Raw genomic sequence first — 24,409 nt, 5'->3', positions numbered from 1 at the left:
TAATAGTTTAGAAGTGATGCAGTATAAGAAATAAACTCTTCGTGCTACTCATCCTAAAAAGGCTTGCATACCCGAATGATGGAGTTCATCTCTGGGGGAGTCACCTGTTTGGCCCTCTCAATGGCTCCTAGGACCTGCTGTTGGTGCTGTTATGTAAAAAGAGAGGAAAAAAAAAAAAAACAGAGTGAGTCCATTAAATAAATGAAACAGGGTGTGAGACTAAAAAAAAGTGTTCAAGCCATGTCTTTAAAGTGTTCAGGCAGTAACAACTTGGTCTAGCCTCACCTACAATTCTAGGTCTGGGCCAGAAGAGCTAGTGTTAACAGAACTTCATACTGTATGTATTTCATACTTGCATTAAAGCCAAACTCCTGTCCTATCAAAATAATCAAATTTATTCCCAGAAGCACATAAGCCAACATTCATTTGGCACCAGCCCAGGATCTAAATGTCCACCCTATTGCTCACACAGTACAATAAGCCCAGTGTCTGCTGACTCTTTATTAACCTAATAACTATACAACTGTCTGCCCTCTTAGCATGAAAGACTCAAACTATGTTGACCTTATCTTGTGGATACTGAGAGAAATGCTTAGCAACTGTAAATACCCTGTACAGGAGACACAGTCTGTCTGCTGCAAAGCACGAACGATAAACAGAATGCACATCTGCCACTCTGGAATGTTTTAATGAATGCAATAAGCATTTGTCCTTCCCAAGACAGCTGCCCTACTCCTTCAATGTGTTTAAAGAGGTGACCCTTTCTTACCTCTTGAGACAGGTAGGGCAGGACTTGAGCGCAGATACCATTTAATCTTTTCACAATTTCTGCCTGCAGGGAAAATACAAAAAGCAGAGAAAAAGTAAGAGTTCAGGGACAGTTCTATGTGATTTACTGGCCTGGAGCTAAAGACAAACAGTAGCAGGATGAATTCTTCTCTTTGGTTCTGTGTGATTTTATTGTAATGTGTAGGGAGTATAGTCTAGAAGTTAAGGAACTAGACTTGACATTTTAAGGTTGCTGTTCTAAACAATAAGCTTTAATATAGCACCATTAATAACATGCCTCATCGTTACACCTTTAACAGGGTGTGAACAACAGCTGCCGCTCTTGAGCCACCCCAAAATAAGAGTGAACTCTAAGAGGGATTAATCATATACAGTAGAACTCAAGGGAATGATAAGAATACAAAAAAAACAAAAAAAAAAAAACTAGAAAATAACAAATCCTGATGCCTTTCTTGGCCTCCCCTTTACAAAGCTATCTACTTGGTGAGGTAGCTGCTTCACTAACCTCCTTAGTACCACACAAAGCCACTTCTCATTTCCTGTGATACTATAGTCTTTCATCCCCTTGCCAACCAGACTCTTGCCAACTATGAAATTCTTGACTCCAAGGTCACCTTAAGGTCTGACATGGAAGAGCTTGAAATGTCTAGACAGTCATCACTATTTGGATCATCCCCACAAACACCTTCAAAGTCAGGAATACATTCTGGAAATTAATGAGAGATGGAATCCCACACCTTACTCTGGTGGCCCCAGGTATTCTAATAACCCTAAATTTAAGCTTCCAGATAAAGAAATACTCCAACAAAAATTTTGTAATAGGCTACGTACTCCATGCAGTTTGTATCCAAACCCAAAATCTATTTTCATTTTCATGTTTTCATGAAGAATAGAGATAAGAAAGTTTCTGAAATTATTGGGATCTATGGGTATTAAAACTGGACAACAGCAAACATATCAAAAAGTCATGAAAAAACTCATGTTTCTCATGTTACATAATCCACAGGTTAAATCATCCAATCATATGCTCACAATATCCCAAACACATATATTTTTACTAAAATAGTGTTAGATAACCACTTATGCAAAACTGTTTTTTTCCTACCTTGCACCCTATGTTTGCTGGGATAGACTCCAGCCCCCTGTGACCCTGCTCAGGAGTAAGTGGGCTTAGAAAATGGTATGGTATGACACTTCTGCAAAACACTGTCATGAATGAAAATGGAACACAGTCAAGCACACCTGAGCATTCAAATTTAAGATCCACTTCCCTGCCTCATTCAGTGGTCTTGAGTCCAACCCAGTAACGGCTTATTCAATGGCTAACATTTTCCTTAATATGACATTAACAAAAATCATATGCTGAAGGACATGTAAAACTAAACAGTAAAAGAAAGTGAAAACCATTATCAGGAAGAGAATATGCCTCCTACCTCTGCAGATCCAAAATGATTTAACAAGTAGAAGGTCAATTCAGTGATGCTGCTAAATAATCACAGGGTACTCTGGTAGTTGCTCACATCTATGACTATAAATATAACAATGGAAGGTGGTGCTACAATTCAAATGCTTGTTTGTGCATGCATGCTTTCCATTTTCATTACACAAGAGTATTTTGAGGAGGTGGTTTATTTAACAATATCTTTGTAAAGATAAATGTGTTTGGAATATTGTGAGTGTACAACCAGATGACTTTATACAGGGTGGTTCAGATCTAATTATGCAGATCCAGATTGCCTGGATGACTTTGATTTATGTGGGGACGATTCCAGTTCGGCGTGAAGACGATTCTTCATGTCATCAGTTTGCACACGTCTCGATGGTCCGGGATTTTCCGGGTGATTTTCTATGTAATAAACTTAATAAGTTATAGTGTAATGAAAATTGCATAATTTGATCTGGACCACCCTATATGTGGATTATGTGTACAAATAACAGTATCAGAAAGTTTGTTAAATCTGGTCTGTCTGAAAAGATGAGATAAAAAAAAACCAAAACAAATATATATATACATACACACTATATATATATATATATATATATATATATATATATATATATATATATATATATATATATATATAGATATATATATATTATAAAAAAAATCCTGTAGAGAAACAGTACGGCGACGATATGTGATATTCAATGTTAAGATCACAGAAGACACTTAAAAGACCCGTGAGACTAAAGAGACGTCTCGTGGGGACCTTAAATATGAGACTTCGTGCCAAGAGATTGACCCAGGACCGTCATACGATGACATAGAACATAGGATTCTTGCAAGACACGGCCTACTTACAACTAAATAACAGCACGAGCAGGAACATACTCAGTCGTGTTTTGGCTTTGAGCACACACAGATCCAGGGCTCTCAGCGCATATAAAGCGTATAAGGACAACACGTTATAAATGAAACGTAGACGACTAAGCGAAGAAGAAAGCAGCGCGGAGAAAACAGGCTCAAAAGCGTTGGAGAGACAAAAAAGAAAAAGAATAATCTAGGTGCAAATTCAGAAAATAAGGAAAGTAATTATCAGCCCGGAACAAGTGGAATTGAAAAAAAGCATATTCAATCCGGACGTTGCCACTATACACATGCAGAACAGATTAGAGATTATGAAAGCAGTGGAATTCGAAAGGCTCAAAAAAAAAAAAAGGCTGGCGCGATACACATATGAAGGAAGTTAAAGAATATGAAAGTAGGAAAATTATAAAGTATAAAAAAAGAAAGTAAAGATCGCAGTAGTGCAAACAAACTGAAATTATTACTCGAAAAAGGGAAAGTAATCACCATGGACTAGGTGTCATTGAAACAAAAGCAGGATAAAGCGAGGCCAAAAATAAAAGACAGAGTAGAAAACAAAGTAAAACGTCATAAAGAGCTTAAAAAAAGACGGGGCCAAACACATGTACAGCAGGTTAGAGATAATAAAAACTGGAATTCAAAAGACTCGTAAAAACACATGCAGAGCAAGATACAGAATATGAAAGCAGAAAAAAAAAACGACAGTGTCAAACCAAAGAAAGTAAACATCGCATTGGGGCAAAGAAAGAGAAATTATTACTCGGAGAAATAACGAAAAGGCCAATAGAGATTGAATATATGGACATAGGTGATATGTCAGAAGTAGGTAAATATTGTAAGGCTTTGAAGTTTAAGTGAAAATTTCAAAAATGGAGTTTACCTCGCATGCATTTATTAGTTACTTTGCAAAAAAAAAAATTATTAACTGCTAATGATGTAGATCGTTTTGTCTGTGCTAAAATTCCAAACAGAGAAACCTATCTTAAATTATGGTACAAAGTCATTAAACACGTCTCACTGACCTCATTAATAAGATTCAGCACATTGAGACTTGAAAGATTCCAAATATCATTTACACAGAAGTTCTGGAATAAAAGTTAAAACTAATAAGATAGCAACAATTCAAAGAAAAAAAAATCTTAAAAGTATGTACCCGGAAAAAAAAAAAACGGGGGTTGGTGAGCAAAGCGAAAGCCCCCTAGTCACATACAGTACATATACACACACACGGATTACGTGATACAGATAATGTGAGATTTTCTTTCATGCACAGTTTTAATTATTTGCTTTTGTCCACCGTTGGTCACGACAAACTCCAATTATACCAGAAATTTTGTCATTTCCAATCTACATGGAGACTTAAATTTTTTTTTTTGTCCATCACTATAAACTACAGTGGAAGAAACATAAAAATATATATCACTCTGCTCAAAGTATTCCTTTAAAGAGTCATGAAGCGCCATAGTAGCCTGCCCTCTCCTAGCATCTATTTGTTACTATCACTGAGCTGCTAGAATAAAATCTTCCAGGGCACATTTTGAACAGTTACTTTTTAAACATCCCATTGAGAGCACCATTCTCTCCAGACATATTTCTAATAACAGGGCTGTATTTTTTTTCCAATAGTGCCCTCTGGTGCCTATACAATTAGTACCCACGTAGTCATTATCTACAAAGGCTCGAAATAATGTAATATACACTATGATAATGTACACGTAAAAGTGTCTTTTAAGTGTTTAAAGTGCCACTCAACACGTTAAACATAAATGACATAAATTAAAAGTGTTTAACTGTTTGAACAATTTTCACAGACATGACTATGTGCAGACACATTAATATGCACAAGTAAAAGTCTAGAGAAATCAAAACTAGTTCCTTCACTGACTCATTTTGAGACCCTGAGAAAATGAACTTAACTTGCTAGCATGCCACTTCCTGAAATATTGAAACAACTGAACTTATTGTGCATGGCGATATATAAATTGCTATTGAGCAAGGCATTTTCTTAGGAAATAACTAGCATATCAATATAATGCTTGGGTTAAGAAAAAGTGTTATAAGTGCAAAGATGAGGCCATGGTTTAGATATGGGCAGTGGTGTAAGCAAGTTCTCAATGATCTGCTCTCAGTGACCAAATTAAGCTGGTCTATGATACCTTTGCTCTGCAAATGATTGGTACTAATGTAGGAAGCACTAGTTAAAATGGAGTGCAATTCCCAGGAGTCAAGGGAGTCTTGCACCCTTGAGTGGCTCTTGGTGCAAGGGTTGCTAGGAGAAAGAAGAAGAGGCACAGAGTTTTTATTGCTTTGACCTGTCTGTTAAATGACAATAACATTTATCATTAGGATTAGTTTTTGCTGGATTTGTGTTCTTGTCCTATGCCTGCTTGTTAATGTACTGTAGTTTTATCGGAGTTAGAAGCGCTCCACACTTTTACAAATCTTCTCACTGAAGAACTGTGTCATAGTAGGACAAAACTTCACATTAAATTCAGGAGGTTGTTCACAGGGGATTTCACTTCACTCGCCATCTTCATCTGCACCGGTAAAAACCAGACTGTGTTTTGGACTGTTTCTTGTGTGTTTGTTTAGTGCCTAGTGTTTTGTTGGTTTAATTAATTAATTATTGCCATTGGGTTTATTTTGTTGGGTTTCTGCTTAGGTGTTATTTGGTTAATTGTTTTTTGAACTCATTATTTCTTTAATACATTCTTTAACGCCGATTTAATTAAATTGCTATATTATGGGTCTCTGTGCATGAGTGTGTCCGAGCCAAGTCAAGGCTGGGTGCATTCCTGGAGTCCCTGAAATAAAATAAATAAATCACTGTTTAAAGGAGGAAAGATCCGAGTGCCTTGTGGTCACTAAAGATTTTACATAGGAGCTAGGAAACTAACGCACACCCTTCTCTTTCCCTGTTTCATACCTCACATTATTAGAAGTGATGACATTTGAAGGTGCAGTGCAGTGTGAGAAGCTTGAACTGAGTGCATCTCTTGTGGACGTGATTCTGGTGTCTAGGGCACACCATGTCATGGTCAGAACCCCTCTTGAAGAGGAGCTGATCCTGCTGGATCCCTTGTGCATCTCAATTCCACAACCAACAAAGACCAGCAAGGAATGGATTCTACAAATCTTGATGCCGCACTTAGTGTAACCGGAAGCTCAGGTTGGCGCCATAACTTGAATCTTTATGAATAGGGATGCGACTGTCCATATTAATACAGGCCGCTACTCCAATATGAGTGATTCTTGAAAATGATCATTGATGTTGGGAGAGGAAAATGTAAAACCTACACTTAGCAGATGGATGGCCCTGAGATTGTGCATGCCCTTAAAAATATTTAAAAATACTAAATAGCAAACCACGATTAATTTCACTTTTATTAAGGACTGTAGCTTGAATTTCACACATAGGTTGTTGCTTCCAGTCTTGACAAGGAAAGTGGAGATTTTGCAGCCAGCAGAATGTCAAAAATCTGTTACTAAATAACAGAATGTATCATTTTCAAACTCAATTAATACAATTCAGCGTCAGGGTGAAATAGAGCCCAGACAATCTTCATTTTGTTGGCTTGGTTTACTTTTAAGGAGAAGGGGAAATGAAGTTATTTTCTGACAAGTTAAACATACAAAATGTTACTGATTAAGCGGCAGATGTGATGAGACTGATTTATAAAGCATGAATTTAAAAGCAGAGCCATAAGAATTTGTCTAGTTTTCTATTGAAGCCTCCTCAAGATAAACATGAACAGCAGATTAGCTCCACTAGAGTAATGAAAGGGTAAATAGGTGTGTGGGTGTGCAAATGTGTGTGAGTGCTACTACAAAGATGAATTTCTACTGAAAGTAATCATGAAAAGTCCCCATCAATTTCTTAAACTGCCCAGGAAGATAGTACCTACAATTTTTTCATGCTTTCTTTTTATTTAATAAATGTCAAAAAGGCGTGACAAATGACACACAACAGCCTCCTCTGATTTCCTATGTCAACACCCTCTGTGTACAATTTATTTGGCTGCTGGCAATTACTTCTGGGGAAAGTAGGCTCTCTGTAAATTTCACTGGTGTGGTAGTAGAAGGCAGCTGGTGAAAATAAATAAATAATTAATACTCCTGCCCCCTAAACTGATTTAGGTTAAAGGGGCCTATTTCAAAAGGAATAAAAATAGACATTAAATAAAGAAAACAATTAAATATTACCCAAAAATGGATCTGGAAAAAATATATTTTAAAAGCAGAAGTGATATGATTTAACAAAAGTATTAAGTAACATAATATTCTTAAACCGCAATAATCCAATTTAATAGGGCACAAGGGCTTACTGTAAGTCTACCTTGGCAACACTGGCACATACAGAAATCCAACCATGGAGTGGGAGTCGGTGCATGGCTGAGCCTAACCGCCCTCACAAAGGGGTGGGCCACTCTGGAATTCACAATTGCTTAAAATGCACAGCTTTGGGTATGTAGGAGGAAAACCCGTGGAGACAATGACCGATTGTAGAATTGATATGCAGGACTGTCTAACTGTGCTGCAAAAAATAATAAATAATAAACAAAAAATACTAACTGCAGTTTCATTGGATTGTCAGAGGATGTTTAATGCCAATAATTATAATTTTCCCTCATACAGACATTTCCTGCAACTTGATGGTGAACCACATCCAGTTTAAACTGTCATATAAAATACATTCTACTTAGATTTCATAAAAACACCTTTTAACCTAGGTTTGCCAGTAAGGGGTGAAGCTAGTATTTCATATTTTCAAACTCCCTGCAAAAATCACTTACCTGCTTGTGCATCTCAATGTTTAAACCATACGACATTTCATAATACTGTAAAAAAAAAAACAAACAAAAAAAAACGATTAGCATAAGATAGGACTGGCAATGTTTTACGTACTGAAGACCTTTTAAAAATAAAATGTGCTGCACTATCACTGGAAGTTTTATTGTATCTACAGAGATATCTCCGTCTGGGAAGTCAGGTACCCCATTCAAAGATCTGCTACTTTCCTACTCAGGGGGACATGGTTTCCCAATTAAAGGTCAGAGGCCTCCCACTAAAGGGATTCTGCTCAGTCTCAAACAAAGTGTTCCCTGCTTTCTCTAGCAGAGCAGCTCTGAGAAAGATAGCTTTTGAATTTTATTCAATCTGAGAGGATTGAAGATTTTTTACATTTTCTTCCGTTTTATTTGTTGCTGAAGGACTCTAAATTAGCTTGTACTTTATGAATAAAATGTGCTTTTAAAAAGTCATGTTTATCAACTTCATTTGTCCAGCTCAGAACCCAAAGTATGACACATTTGTGTGTGTGTGTATATATTATATATATATATACATATACATATATATATATATATATACACACATATACATATACATATATATATATATATATACACATATACATATACATATATACATATATATATATATACACATATACATATACATATATACATATATATATATACATATACATATATATATATATATATATATATATACTGCTCAAAAGAATTAAAGGAACACTTTTTAATCAGAGTATAGCATAAAGTCAATGAAACTTATGGGATATTAATCTGGTCAGTTAAGTAGCAGAGGGGTTGTTAATCAGTTTCAGCTGCTGTGGTGTTAATGAAATTAACAACAGATGCACTAGAGGGCAACAATGAGATGACCCCAAAACAGGAATGGTTTAACAGGTGGAGGCCACTGACATTTTTCCCTCCTCATCTTTTCTGACTGTTTCTTCACTAGTTTTGCATTTGGCTACAGTCAGTGTCACTACTGGTAGCATGAGGCCATACCTGGACCCTACAGAGGTTGCACAGGTAGTCCAACTTCTCCAGGATGGCACATCAATACATGTCATTGCCAGAAGGTTTGCTGTGTCTCCCTGCACAGTCTCAAGGGCATGGAGGAGATTCTAGGAGACAAGCAGTTACTCTAGGAGAGCTGGAGAGGGCCATAGAAGGTCCATAACCCATCAGCAGGACCAGTATCTGCTCCTTTGGGCAAGGAGGAACAGGATGAGCACTGCCAGAGCCCTACAAAATGACCTCCAGCAGGCCACTGGTGTGAATGTCTCTGACCAAACAACCAGAAAGACTTCATGAGGGTGACCCAAGGGCCCCATGTCCTCTAATGGGCCCTGAGCTCCCTGCCCAGCAGCATGCAGCTCGATTGGCATTCACCATAGAATACCAGAATTGGCAGATGCACCACTGGTGCCCTGTGCTTTTTACAGATGAGAGCAGGTTCACCCTAAGCACGTGACAGAAGTGAAAGGGTCTGGAGAAGCCATGGAGAACATTATGCTGCCTGTAACATCATTCAGCATGAGCAGTTTGGTGGTGGGTTAATGATTGTCTGGGGAGGCATATCCATGGAGGGTCACATAGACCGCTACAGGCTTGACAAAGGCACCTTGGCTGCCATTAGGTATCAGGATGAAATCCTTGGACCCATTGTCAGACCCTATGCTGGTACAGTGGCTCCTGGTGCACGACAATTCCTGGCCTCATGTGGTGAGAGTATGCAGGCAGTTCCTGGAGGATGAAGGAATTGATACCATTGACTGGCCACCACACTTTCCTGACCTAAATCCAATAGAACACCTCTGGGACATTATGTTTTGGTCCATCCAATGCCACCAGGTTGCACCTCAGACTGTCCAGGAGCTCAGTGATGCCCTGGTCCAGATCTGGGAGGAGATGCCCCACAACACAATGTTATCTCATTAGAAGCATGCACCGATGTTGTCAGGCATGTATACAAGAACACAGGGGCCATACAAAGTGCTGCGTACAATTTTGAGTTGCTGCAAATAAATTTTGGCAAAATGGACTAGCCTGCCACATAATTTTTTCACTCTGATTTTTGGGCGTCTTTGAATTCAGGGCTCTGTAGGTTGATCATTTTCATTTCCATCAAACGATGTGGCATCCTTTCGTTCCTAACACATTACCCAGTCTATATCAGTATAGATATCCAGGAGGATTTCTTTTTCCCATTGAGATCTGATGTGTTTTCAAAGTATGGGCAATCGGCATGGTCAATACTTAGTAAACCCCCTTTGGCAAATTTCACACCTTGTAAACGCTTTTTGTAGTGAGCCAAGAGTCTTCCAGTTCTTACTTGGGGTAGTTTCGCTGATTTATCCTTCCAAAAGGCTTCTCATTCTGGAAGATTTTTGGGTTGTCTTGTGTGCACTGTGCCACTGGCTGCAACACAAGCCCAAAACCTAATCAATCTACTGCGATTTTTAATAGTTGGAGACGTGTTCTTTTCCTGAAATTCAGTGCCCTTTTTACTCCAAACATACTTTTACACATTGTTGCCGAAAAGTTCTATTTTGACTTCATCAGTTCACAGGACTTGTTTCCAAAATGCATCAGACTTGTTTAGATGTTCATTTGCAAACTTCAGGTGCTGAATTTTGTGGCTGCTGATTTTACCATGGTCATATTTGTTCAGGTGTCGCTGCACAGTAGAACGGTACACCACCACTCCAATGTCTGTTAAATCTTCCAGAAACTCTTTTGCAGTCAAATTGGAGTTTTTTTTTTTTTTATTTCCCTTTGTAGCAATCTAACAAGCAGTTCTTTCGGAAAGTTTTCTTGGTCTTCCAGACCTCAACTTGAACTCTACTACACCTGTTAACTGACATTTTTTAATAACTTTACGAACTAAGAAAACAGTTACCAGACAACGCTTTGCTATCTTCTTGTAGTCTTCACTTGCTGAGGAATCCGAGAATTTATACATCTTTGCAATTTACATCACCTGGGGTTTCCTAATGATGACAGTGAACAAGCCATAGCCCTAATGAGCTAATGAAGGTATGAGACCTTGGGAAAAGTTAACTGAGATCTCAAATATATTGGGGTGCCAAAAATTCTGCATGGTGCTAATTTTCTTTTTTCACTGAACAAATGCACAAAGCAAAAATGATATACTATGCTTGAATAAAATACTAAGGAGAAATATTTTATCTTTAACTTTATTGTTTTTTGGTGATGAGTTCAACTTCTGCTTACTTATCTATTCAGAGTAACAGATATTTTAAGAAAGGGTGCTCAAACGTTTGCAACTATATATCTCTTGCCCTACGTGTACCTTCAGCGCCTCCCCTCTGTATCGTCATTTGCCTGAACCTCTTTTAACCTGAGCTTCCTTTATTGAGCATGTTCCTGTAAAGAATGTACTTCCTCCTCCAACTGAGCCAACAGAGACAAACTGACTAATTATATTGTTTAGAGGGACTGGACACAAACACAGAGCAGAGATCATCTTATTATACATTAGATATATACACACACAAACTGTGTACTTCAATTCAGTATACCTTTGTATAGCACTCTTCATTAAGCATGGGCGAAGAGTGCTGTATCAGGTTTACAGTGAGATGCCAATACAAACTTTACAAATTACTAATTACATAAAGAGTACACATAAACACAAACCAATTTCCTTAAATAGATGAGAAAACAAAGTAGTTGAAACTGAATAACATAATGGAATCCAGCCATATCAATACATAAATAAATACAGTTGTCCCATTTTATTCAACTTTTCATTATCCAGATTTTTTGATACAACACTTGGTTTTCTTTGCCAAAAATTCATTATCCAGACCATTTTATTGTCATAAGGTACATTTCATCTTATGCACCCCTGACCTTTCTTGTACTAGTCTTGTGCAGTGGTTGCATCTACCATAATATACCTGTGTAATCTTGAAAAATGGCTCTAAAAAGGTGAAAAATGTGGAAACAGTTGAAAAACAAGTGCAATTTCTTTCCCACAAATTTCAAAAATACATTTTGCTGTGAGTCAAGTCCACTGTTCTAGTTGGCCTTGGAAATAAACCTTCCCATTGCATGAGAGAAGTAAATACCTGGTTTCTCTCTTTTATCCTGAATGCAGGCTAATGTATTGAAACATTCTCATTAATGACCTAATTATTGGTTTCTTAATTAGGTAATTGATATATGACCTGTTGCATATCATAGAGAAATCAAGGGTTGATGAATGTGTGCTTTAGTGATATTTGGGAAAATTGAGGGGGGTTTTCTTATGGTCTGGGAATGTGTTATTATTTTTCCCATTTAATGCAACGGGAAATGTTTTTTTGATATCCAGTTACTTATTTGCCAATACACACACGCATATATGTGTATATATACACTCACACATAATTAATTAATACCTCATCCACTTTTTTCAAATTATTAACTAAAAATGTTTTACAGTAGTTTCAATCTTGTGACTCTGGAAATCTTTCTTATACATTCAGGATTTACTGGATCTCATTTGGTCAAATATATAAACCAGAAAAAAGAAAATGATGACAAAGAAAGGGAAAAAAACTGGCTAAAGATCTCTCAGGAGACATCCTTGTTAAAAGCGAGAGCCAGTAAACAAGCCTGCCCACGCCAGATATAAGCACACCTTTAACAGGATTTAATGTAAAAGGAAGAAAAAAAAATGATTGAGTGTCTAGCGTGGCAGCCATTAATGGCAACTTGAATGGATTTCCAAATCCTAAAGCAATTACAGCGCATGGCAGAGCGGAAAGCCCAGCTGAGCTTCAAGAGTGTGAAATCCAATAGCCTATTAGATAGCATCCCACCTTTTTTTTTTTTTTTTTGATGTGTCAGTTTGACGCTGAAGCAAGTCGGGGATTAGATCAGATTATATCGTTAAACGGATCAATTAGACGCAAACATCAGACGGCTACGCAGGCAGGGCCAGTGACAATGAGATTAGGCAGATCAACAAATTATACAGACTGCAGAAGGGCCATAGGCTGGAGGTAGGGACATCTCTACACCTAAAGATGGGCACCCTTGTGCACTGAAATGAATACTCACACAACCACATAAAACTTAAGGCAAATATGGATTAAAGGATACATTTTTTGGGGTGCCTTGTCCATGTGTTCCTACGATTGCTGGGACAGCTCCAGATGCCCCGCAATCCAGCCCAAGAGCAGGTTAGGAAAATGGATGGATGGATGAATTATTTGAGGGTATTGTTGGTAACTGTTCAATCTGGCATCTGATGATAAAAACACACGCTGATCTTCAAAGTGAGCCGTCAGACGAGATGCTCTTCATGATAGTGGCTGTTGCCTCAGCTTTACTTCACAAAAAATAGTGCTGAGGATTACAGAGTCTCTCAACTGAAGGCTGTGACTGGAATGTTGAAGACCGTAAACGTAATACTTTTTTGCAACTAGATGTTCTTGATATATCTACAGCATGTGTCGTCATTCTGGTTCCCCACTCTCTTAAAAGCTATGGAATTGTGGTGCTGCTAGAGGCAGGGCTGTGTTAATGTATGGGCATAATAAGCACTGGCCGGGGGCCCATGATATTTCTGATTCTTATGTATGTTTCTGCTCTGCTATCAAAACAGACTTTGTTTGAGGGTCTATGATACTGGTAAGACGGCCATGGACAGAGAGATTTACATGGCACCCTATGCCCTCAGTGTCTGCTCAGCTAGGAAATCCCTACAGTCTTCTACCAGACTTACACAGATACATCAGTCCCGTTAAACATAACTTAATGATCCCAAAATGCACAAAATTCCTACTGGGTAAAGACAAATTAGTAATTTCAGACCCATAATTGGTGGATGATACAAAGACCGTTCAGAGCTACTAACTAAACCCCTCTGCACTACGACAGTAAGGATAACCAGTACCATTCCGAAAACTGCCACACTCACCATAATGTAGTGACGCTGCATTTCAGACTTCTCAGTGGCAAGCTTGTCACACTCCAACTTTAAGCTGCAAGGGAGAAAAAAAAAAGAAGTTCATACGAGATAAAACTCATGTGTCAATAGAGATCAGATGTCAGACTATGGAAACATCATCTGCATTTTTGTGAGATGGAGCAAGTCAGCACTGACAGAGGCTACCAAGAGAAGTGGAATCTTAGTAATTTTTGACACTGCCCTTTCTCAGTCAACCTTGTGAGTGTTCAACCTGGTTTAGCTGTTTCTTTCTGGAGAGTAGGAAGGAATTACTTGAGGATAACAATGACACTAGTTCACTGGAAACAGTTAATAGGAGTGTAGGATTGTCAGCAGGACTGCTTCTGGTTACCAGAGGCCCAGATGACATCACATTTTTTTAGAACAAATGAGGAAATACAGCAGGAACCAGAAAGCATTCGTAGCAGCACACCGTTGGGACTCTAAACACAGGCACGTCATAGTGTTCTTGGATTTATGGAAGGAACAGAAGAGGCAGGCATTAGTCCAAAAAATGGTGGGAACTTCTGACCATTTGGGTAAGTCCTGACATTAAAGCTTTTAGTGACTAGGTGACCATGAACTGTATACACATTGGGCCTAGAGTCAGGAGCAGAATGTTGGCAAAGGTTTACTGGTCAAAAGGAATGAAATGGTGAAAGTTGACAAGATTTCAGCAGCTGTGTGGACTGCTCAGAGCCTTTCACAGATTTGATAATTTTGTTCCTGTGAGCAAGGAGCAGCCACAAATGTTACAAATAACATTAATATTTTAATGTATTGTTGTTGAGTGCTTTGGGGGCAAAGCAGTTAGTGGTTCAGCCTAAAAGCCTGAGAAACATGGGTCTAAGCCCTAGACCTGGTACTATATTAAGAACAGTAATTAATAATTAGCTTTTTCATCCTATCCTCTTGCCAGTATTCTACAGAGGCACTTGATGTCACTGCTACTTTATCAAATGGCTGTTCCTGTCCAAGCAATAAGATATCAGAGTTATTGGGAACCTTAAGACCAATGGTTACAAACAGAACACCAGACTATCTTGTTTTACTTTAGTTCATTAGAGTTGTGGACTCCAGCATAAGCTTATGAAATTCAAAGATGTCAAAAAAATGGAGGGTGGGCAGGTGGTAGCCTAGCCAGTAAAATTGTCACTCTGAAAATTATAAATGCCATAGACCACTCCGAGGTTCATTTTCTCAGGAATGTTTTCCTCTCCTCAGTTGACAACTGTTAGTTCTCACTGGTTTAGAATTGGCATGATTTTGCATCTGTGTATCAACTGAAATTGGTTTCTATTTTACTGTTAATTACCTTGATAGTGTGTATGGATTTTTAAATATTGTAAGGTTTAGTATTTTATTGTTATTGTGTTAAACCTGTAAAAATATGTACACATGTTGAATCTATACTTGCTGAAGGTATAAATGAATAAAACTTAGAGGAACTATTCCCCAATTTATTCTTCTACAGTGGGCTCTGGTTTTCATCCAACATCCCAAAGATGTGCACAGTAAGGTTTACTGGTGAGTTTTAATTGGTTGGCATAAATGAAAGTGAATGTGTACAAAAGTGCACCCTGGACTGAACTGGTGCTCTAAAATCAAGGCTGGTTCCGGATTCGTTTCTCATTTTTGTCAGCATGGGCTGCACCGATTCCATGACCATGCATTGTATTAAGGTGTTTTAGAAAAAGAATTACGGATTACATTTTACATTCTGGTTATAGAGACATACTGGTATTAACATTTAGTTATATACATGCAGGCTCTGTGTGGGTCTCAGCAGCCTGTCAAAATGGTCATATATTCAACATCATTTTGAAAATGATAGAAAGTCAGACAGACAGAACAAACTTTAAATAGCAACATAAACGCAAAGGGTCCACAGACGTAGTGAAAAACATTTACGTAAAACAATGTACACACAAATGCTCATGTGGACTACTCAGAACTATACACACGATCTACATAGTGTACTTCAATGTATAGTGTCCCTAAAGAAATGCTGTCCACATGCAAATGTGTGTGTGTTGGAACTTGTAAATGATAAAGTTGCACAATGGAAGGAGGACTTATAAAGTCTGATAGCTATGAGCAGAAAGATCCTCATAGCGCACAGTGATGGAAAGAGTTGCTGGCTAAATGTGATATAGTGATGGTGCTAATCTGTCACTGCTGCTCAGTTTTGCAATTCCTCTGCCCTTCCTGATCAGAAATGTCAAATTAGCTTTGCTGCCGATGTTAGCTGTTGCATCTTAATTGCAGTTTAATTAAAAAAAAATATATATATATATAATATATAGTAACGGCAAATTTCGCTTTACAAATGGTCCAAAATGCAAACTTCAAGTAGAATCTTCTTTGACTTGCCAGAACATGGTATGACTCTTGATCGTGTGTTTCATTAAAAAGTCTGGATCAGTCTTCTCAGTTCTTTATCTGCTTTGTACGGAGAGCTAAAAATGTAAAACTGATCTTCAATAACCACTTTCAGTTTGGTAAGGTATAAGCGAAGCGGCTATATTTGATTTCAGCTCTACATAGGCTCTGTTTAATGTTGCAGAATGTAGCAGGACAGATATCTGGGAAAATACAAATGGGGTACTTTAAAAAATAATCTCAACCTTCTGTCTGAGAAAGGGCAAAAGATTTTATTTGGCCTGTAGTTTCTCGAACACAGACAATTAGGCTTTTTGATTTGGAGGCATTTGATCTTCATATGTGGCAGCCGGCAGAGATCTTGATGTCCCATTTAAATTTAAAGTCCTCTCCAGTTATTTTAGAGAATAGTTCAACTATGAATTTCACTGGGTTTGGACTCTGCCATTTTTCAGGAAGACCTTCATTCTGATGATGCAACTTCTATATCTATCTTCCAGTGGTGCCAGTTTGTCCATGAGCACTTTGCATTCTGATTTTGTAGCTATTGCTTTTTCATCTGTGGCTGAAGCAGATTGTTCAACATTTTCAATAAAGGCTGTGAACGTTTGCTTAACATCTTCAAGCTGAGCAGCAAGTACTTTAAGTTTACTCTCTAATTTACTTGTATTGTCCTATAAGTAAAGTATTTTGTCATCAATTTTTTGTAGCATTTCTTGTAAAGGGTATAGTAAACTTAGTACTTAAATGGTGCTCCAGGTCTTTCATATCCTGATGCAGTTTCTCATTTATTTCATTTAGGACATTTATTTCTCTATTGTCCTTCTTTGTATCTGGCCTTATATCATTTATGTTCTTTTAGAGTGTGGCGATCATTACCTTCAGCTCGGTAAGCGTGTTTCGATCTTCCCCGATCTCCATAGGCAGAGTTGTGAGTTCAGTGGGAGATGATGTTGCAGACTTGCGGGGGAAATTAGCTGAAGTTGACAGTGGGGATGAAAAGACCATGCTGGGCTCGAATGATCCTCTGGGATTATACCATTCTGAACCCTGTCATTTGGAAATCCTCTTTGAAGTCATTCTTCACAGAAACACTTTATGATTGATTGTTTAATCATTAAAGCAAACCCGGACAGTACCTGAACTCAGGACATGGGAAGACTGAGGCATCAGTGTTAACCACTGTGTCACCATGGTGTGTAAATGAAACGTTTTTAAAATTGATGCAAAATATGATATCATTTTTAGTACTTACAGTATGTAGTATATTAACCCGTAAATATCCATTGGAATGTTCTGTGTCCAAAACCACTAGACCTGATTTTAAAATTACATAACTGGTACATAAATCATCCTGTGTGGATTACCAATTTGAAAATGTTGTATCATCAATAATGCTGCCTAGTACACTGTTAATGAATCAAAGATACTTCTGTTGTGAAATCTGAGCATTTTTTGAGAGGTCTAATGGAGTCAGTGTTCCCAGTTTTGTGGGTTTACTTCAAAGTTGTTAAATATAACAAGTTGCAGTTTTTAACTTTTTATTAGCTTTAATTTGGGCAGAAATTAGATCTGCATGAAGCAATTTCAATTAATCCATTTACAGTACATGCCATGTTTTAAATTTTATGAGAACTGCCAAGTACCCTTCTCCATGCCCTGTACATTGTAGGCTTTGTCTTATTTTTTTAAAGTAGGTCTATAGGTTGCATAGCAGCAGCACTGTATCATTGCCAGAGTTTATAACCCACAGTTCAGTAGGATTATCTGCGTTAGTATATAAGTAAGCCTCTCACTTGAATTAAGACATTATAATGTTATAGAACTGCAAGCTACAGTGCATCATTCAGCTAATTACATTTATTATGTGAGGTGCTACCCTTGGTGTTCAAGGTTCAACATGTACCTAATCCCACCATTTTACATTAGAAGAGATTACCTTTGGCATCAAATTTCAGATCAAATACAAATAATAATACTAATAAAAAGATACAAATCAAAATCTAAGTACACACCTGAAAAATTAAAAGAAAATCTATCTTGTAATGACTGTTTTGGTGCAACTAAACAAACTGCCATTGGTGAAGGTGGGTAGGCACTTTGGTAACACAAAAGGACCAAGAGAAGAAAACATAAGTCAGGGCACAAGAGGGCAAAACGTAAAAAAAAAAACTCTAACAAAAGTCGAAACACCACAGGGAATCTACTAACTAAGCACTCATAAAGTCTTTTTAAATTATCCATAACTTTGGACATCCCTTGACATGAGACTAGGGCTGTGGAGTCGGAGTTAGAGTCGCAAGCAATCACTGGGGAAATGGAGTCGGGAGTCAGAAAAAATGTAATGACTCTGAATAAACAAACTGTAATATAATGTATTAAAACTTCCAATTTCACTTATACTAATTTGACTAAGCTACTGTTCTTCTCGTATTTTCATAAAAATATAGTGTCTTTTTAATTTTGTAAGTTTTGCCTTTTGTTTAAGGTTACTCAATGTTTGTACCTTCTTTAATTAATAACATAAAAGAGTCACAGCCTTTAAATCCTAACTTTAACAGGATAGGGTGCTGAAAAGTAGCACAAAGATTCACACTGGCAGTGATAAAATGTCTTGTATGTTGTATGTCATATGCTATCAATCTCCATTGAAAATATATGAGTCTAATTACAAACAGAGGAGTAGGAGGTACCATAAATTCAGGGGTCAGAGTCCAAGGCTTTGTGTATGGACTCCACAGACCAGCCTGTGACACTGGCTTAAATATCACTGTATTGATGACATTATGCATTGCAGCGTTTGGGCTAGGTCTTTGATGACAGATGTCTGTGTCTAAGAGACTGATATGCAAAATGGCAGTGCTGATAACTAAAGCAAAATGGTGTTGTGGTAATTACAAAATCTGATGGAAAAATAGTAACTCTCTAACCAAAGTAAAAGAAAAAAAATCAAAGTCAAACTAAGTTAAGCATGTTTACAGTTTTGAAACAAGTCTGATGTTCTCGCAACGCTGAGATGGCCACCTGCGATCCAAAAGTGGTTGAGAAACACTGCTTTACGTGTGTGTGTATCAATAGTTTTGGGGGCTGTGTTCAGGGCTGTTTCCTACCCTGCGCCAAGGGCTGCCAAAAAAGGCATCGTCCCCAGTCCCGTAACCCAGCACTGAAAAAAGTTGGTATGAAAATGTATGCATGTACTTATTTTGCTCCAAACGTGAAATCCAACAAAAAACGCAACAACAACAAAAAATAAATAAATGAAAACAAACTAAACTTCTGAGAAGCAACTGCAACAAGAGGTAGGAGAATACGTGTGAGTTGTAGCACAAAAACTCCAATCCTGTGCACACAATGCAAGGTTTCTTTGTGTCTGGTGGTAAAAAGAAATTGTTTCAAGAACTGGCAGGAACAAATTTGAAAGAAAAAGAGTGGATGAGTACATAATTATAATTGTACAGAATTACAAACTATTTAGTTCAGAGTTGCTTCAGAGTGATACAATGTGTGCATTGATGAGCGTATATACAGTATATTCTTCTAGAAACTGTTTAGGTGCAATTGACTAAATGTCTCCAAAAAGGGGAACACCTTGTACCAAACAGTTGTGGCAGATGTCCAGGGGCCTTACCTGGCAGGGACACCTCGATAATGGAAGGACCAGGGGAGAAAACAAGCATAGGGCATTACCTCTCCCGGAACGTTACATGGCAGCCCCCCTGGGATGCAGTGGTGCTTCAGATTCCCAAAAGGCTTCACGGGAGTTGGAGTCTGGCACAGTCCTGTTGGGATCTGTGGGTGATGCTAGGGGGTACTGCTGAACTTGCGGAGTCCTACTTGGTTGAGTTTCTGTCTCACCCAAAAGTGCTTCTGGAACACGCTAACGTGCCACCAGAAGTATTCCCGGGTATTGGATGAATGAAGCCCGCTGCCACTTCTCCAGAAGCCAGAGTCAGGAGGAAGAGAAACAAAGCTTGCTGTGAGGAGAGGAGATGGAAGGAAATACAGAGAGAGAAAAAGGTAAAGACAAAGTGCTTGGTGCTTTACTTTTGTACTGCCTTTTATCTGTGGTGTGCACTTGGGAAACGAAAAAGAAGTGTTTCCCAAAAATGTTTGTTTTCTGAGCTGGTACAGAGTGGTACATCATAAATTGGCCGTACTGTAAAATCCAGTTTTTTTTTTTTTTAAGAAATCCATAAAGTGCAAAAATTTGTTTGTGTTTTATTTATTTGATATGGTATAAACGAAGGTTTTTAATCATATAAATGCTAGAATTTCTTGATAAACATGACATTTAAAAAAAAAAGAAACTGTTAGACAGACTTAACTTTCTTTTCCTTTTTTCTTATACTTTTCAATAAAGTGAATTACAAACCATAAAAGCATATTGCATTTTCTTTATTTTTATAAAGAAGATTCTGGCAGAGTTTGCATGTTCTTCCCGTGTCTGCATGGGTTTCCTCCGGGTGCTCCGGTTTCCTCCCACAGTCCAATGACATGCAGGTTAGGTGCATTGGCGATCCTAAATTGTCCCTAGTGTATGCTTGGTGTGTGGGTGTGTGTGCCCTGCCCTGCCTGGGGTATTTTTTCTGCCTTGCACCCTGTGTTAGCTGGGATTGGCTCCAGCAGGCCCCCGTGACCCTGTAGTTAGGATATAGCGGGTTGGATAATGAATGGATTCTGGTAGATTAAGTAACATGCTCAGGTTAGGGAGTTAGTGCCTTGGACTGAGGCTGTGATCTTGGAATTCCCCTGTTTAACTTCCTACCTACAAGGACGCCTGCACTGAAATGCTCACAACGAAAGGGAACATAAAACAACATTATCAAAGACACTTAATCCAAGTCAGGGTTAGTCACTGGACACAACACAGGAAACAGCCATGGCCAGAGAATGAGTCCAAGGCAGGGCCCACTTACACAAACACTCAGTCATAGTTACACAGGGACAATAAACTTGTGCCAAATAAAATAAAACTGATGGTATAATTACAAGAAGCGAGAGCCTGCTAATTAGGCACAATGAAAGCTGCATTATAAAATAAAGGTAATGCAACAATTGAGGCATATAAAAAGAGAATGATCACTGATTACTCAGTAAAATAGACTCATTAGTGCTTAATCTCAAAGACAATGTGTTAAATAAAACTGAGGAATGATTGAGATTAAATGTTTACTATAAAAGGTCTATATAAAATAAAGTGATTAGTGCTCTGTCTTAAAGGCCCTGTATTAAATAAACTAAACAGGCTGAATAAAAAAACTATAGTAACTAACACTGGTAGTGAGTAAACTGTTTACCATAGAAAGTACTACATACATTAAAACTGATGGACTAAGTGCATTTTTCCATATTTCTAAAAGTTGGAGCACTTGCAGCTATCAGAGGCACCTGGTGATTAAAATCAGGTGCATAGTATTGAAAACTCTGTTCTGAGATTGTTTTCAAGTAAAGGTTTTGAGGTAAGGTTGTTATGCTCACACATGCAAGTAAGAATTTCAGCCTACTACGTACACATGACAATAATGATCCTATAAACCTATTCCTATCCTCCTACTTCTCCCTACTGACTTCATCATTTCCACCTCCATCACAGTGGACTGCACTTCACCCAGTGCCACAATCTCAAATCACCTCATCCTGTTTTTGTCATCGACACACTTCCTTTTCCCCCAAACTGTTTGTCTACACATGACTCGTAAAATTCTGCATATCTACAGTGTTGCTTAAGCGTAAATCCCATCTAAATGATACATGTTTAAAATGAAATTCTTGGTTATTCAAAACTAGTTTTAATTTGTGGAAAAGAAGGAGGTTTATAACCACAATTTTCACATACTGTTTAGAGTAACTGGTACAAGCACCTGAAAAAAAGAGAAACTTTGGAATTAGCTAATATGTAAAAATAACCACAAGGTTTAATAATATAGTCGTTAAATTCATTAAATGACTGGTTATCAAGAAGGCTGTCAGAACAAATTTCACTAATTGGATACAATTTGAATATATTAAAAAATCATATTTGAAACCAAAAACCTTACATAAAAACTAGGCTTGGTTTACAATGATCTTTTTGAAGTTTTTCTAAAATCTGTGGCATTAAAAGATTAAGAGGCTCTCTACGATATAAAGATAAGAGAGCAGGTCAATGCAGTCTTCATCACATAGGTTAGTGTTATCAACCATAAATGACTTATACAGTATAGTCATAAATTAACTGCAGAAAGAGCGTCACAAGTGATCATCAGTTCAGAAAGCATTAGGAAACCACAGCAAAACATTTTGGAATTCATCAGTTTGCAGCAGTAGTACTTGAAGTGTCTTGGACTGAGGGACACTTTGATAACTTCAAAAATAATAGCAGGTCACTTGAGGATGAGTGTAACCAGTCAGTGAAATCCTGAGTTAAATTTCCCACATTTATTTTATGAAAGGCATTTATGTGAAAAGTGCTAAGATTTAAATCAAACTTTGCTGGATTTGTGTTTTAGATCCTAGATTTCAGCCACTGATTTATAATAGACTCTTAACAATGAAAATCGATTACCAGCAGGCAGCCTGAACTTGTCACCAGCAGTCTAGAATTAAGAGGTTGCCTTAACCAGACATGGATTCACCAGGCTTGCACCAAAGTAAGTTTAGATAAGAGAACTGTGCAGTGATTGAGATCAGCTAGACTCAAGAGAGACTGAGGTTGAAGAAGTGCTGCCTATAAGACAGACTGAGAGAGGTGTAACCTCAACAAGTAAACAGGAGTAGAGCGGAAAGGCACAGAATTGAAGCAAAAGTTCTCACTGTCCACAAGAAAATTAGACGGTATGCTTCGTGGTGGTAGTTTTAAAGCCATTTCTCAGAAGTCTATAAGTATATCAGTTTGGTATCACCAATGTCAGCTAGGCAAACTTAATTATGACAAATAAATGATTATGTAAGCAGGTAAAGGATTGTATCCAAGGGATTTAAAAGTCACTGCCTTGATGACTGGATCACTTGACTCACACATACGAACCACACTTTGAGAAACACTTATCTACAGTAAGAGAAATAGTTAAGAAATGGATAAAATATGAGACTGAAGTGATTATACCTACAAATGCACACACTTTTCAGAAGTATATGTAATAACAATACAAATTCACAAAAAGGATGTCCAAAAGGAGCTCATCCAATTATGTCATATTAATTATGTGCAAGGTCATATGCATTATTCTGTATTTTTTGTTTTAGTTTTTTTTCTGAACAAATCAATTTAAAATGCAAGGTGTCATAATGTCTTAAAAGTCCTTATCTCTGCAGTGTCAATTGTGATGGAGGAGCTGTCATAGTTTGAGGCTACCTTTTGTCCATAAAACTAAAACTGCTCTAATCACTGCCAGAAATATGAATTCACATTTCAGAATAAACCAAAGCATATTTAACTGCAGTTAAGGAAGCAAACTATAGAAAGGACTTAAATTAAAAACAAATCAGTAAAAGAAATTTAAAGTTATGGTAAAAAATGCACATATTTATGAATTTCACAGAAATACTTGCAGGCCAGATAACTGAACAATGAGATTAATTAAAAGTACAAATAATGCAACAATTGTAAAATTGGTTGTAATTAAAATTTGAAGCAACATGGGTTCCCTAGATCTAAACCTTAAAACAACTACTCTAAACAATTGATAGTATTGTGCATGTACATCCAGTGGCCTCTTTATTGGTATACCTGTCCAGTTACTGGGTATAACTCTTTAGATTTAAAAACAGCTTGAAGTCTTTGAAGGATAAATTCAACAAGGGTGCTGGAAACATTCTCTGGGGATTTTGGTAGAATGTTGACTTGACAGAATGACAGTTTCTATAGATTTTTTCAGAGTTATACCTTATCCAATGCTCGGTTGAATTAATATCTGGAAGATGTGTGGCCCAGTAGCGTAAACTGAAGTCAATGCTGTGTTTCTGGAACCAGATTGAGATGATGTGGGCTTTGTGACATTGTGCCTTATACTGCTAGAGGTATACTTCAGAGAGAGAGAGAGAGAGAGTGACTCTGGTCATAAAATGATGCACATGGTCAGTAACAATGCTTAAAGGGTCAATATGGTATTCAAATGAAGCTCAACTGTGGGGAATGTGGTATTACAACATACTATTATATTGTTAACACCAGCA

The 24,409-nt window shown here is 37.6% G+C and overlaps 1 protein-coding gene across 1 annotated transcript in view; it reads right to left on the bottom strand.

The window, feature by feature from the left end:
- The window catches only part of LOC120538260 (TLE family member 5-like), a gene marked incomplete at its 5' end in the record, with an annotated part of 42,768 nt that overhangs the window by 3,626 nt on the left and 14,733 nt on the right, over positions 1-24,409 (bottom strand). Inside the window, 4 exons of the mRNA XM_039767714.1 lie at positions 72-146; positions 770-832; positions 7,891-7,935; positions 13,844-13,907. Coding sequence (XP_039623648.1) covers positions 72-146; positions 770-832; positions 7,891-7,935; positions 13,844-13,907 — 247 coding nt within the window. The remainder of the gene's footprint in view (positions 1-71; positions 147-769; positions 833-7,890; positions 7,936-13,843; positions 13,908-24,409) is intronic.

This window comes from Polypterus senegalus, chromosome 10 (genome assembly GCF_016835505.1).
Source record: "Polypterus senegalus isolate Bchr_013 chromosome 10, ASM1683550v1, whole genome shotgun sequence".
Lineage (NCBI taxonomy): Eukaryota > Metazoa > Chordata > Cladistia > Polypteriformes > Polypteridae > Polypterus > Polypterus senegalus.
Note: the sequence above shows the minus strand (reverse complement) of the source record. Positions and strands in the feature narration are given on the sequence as shown.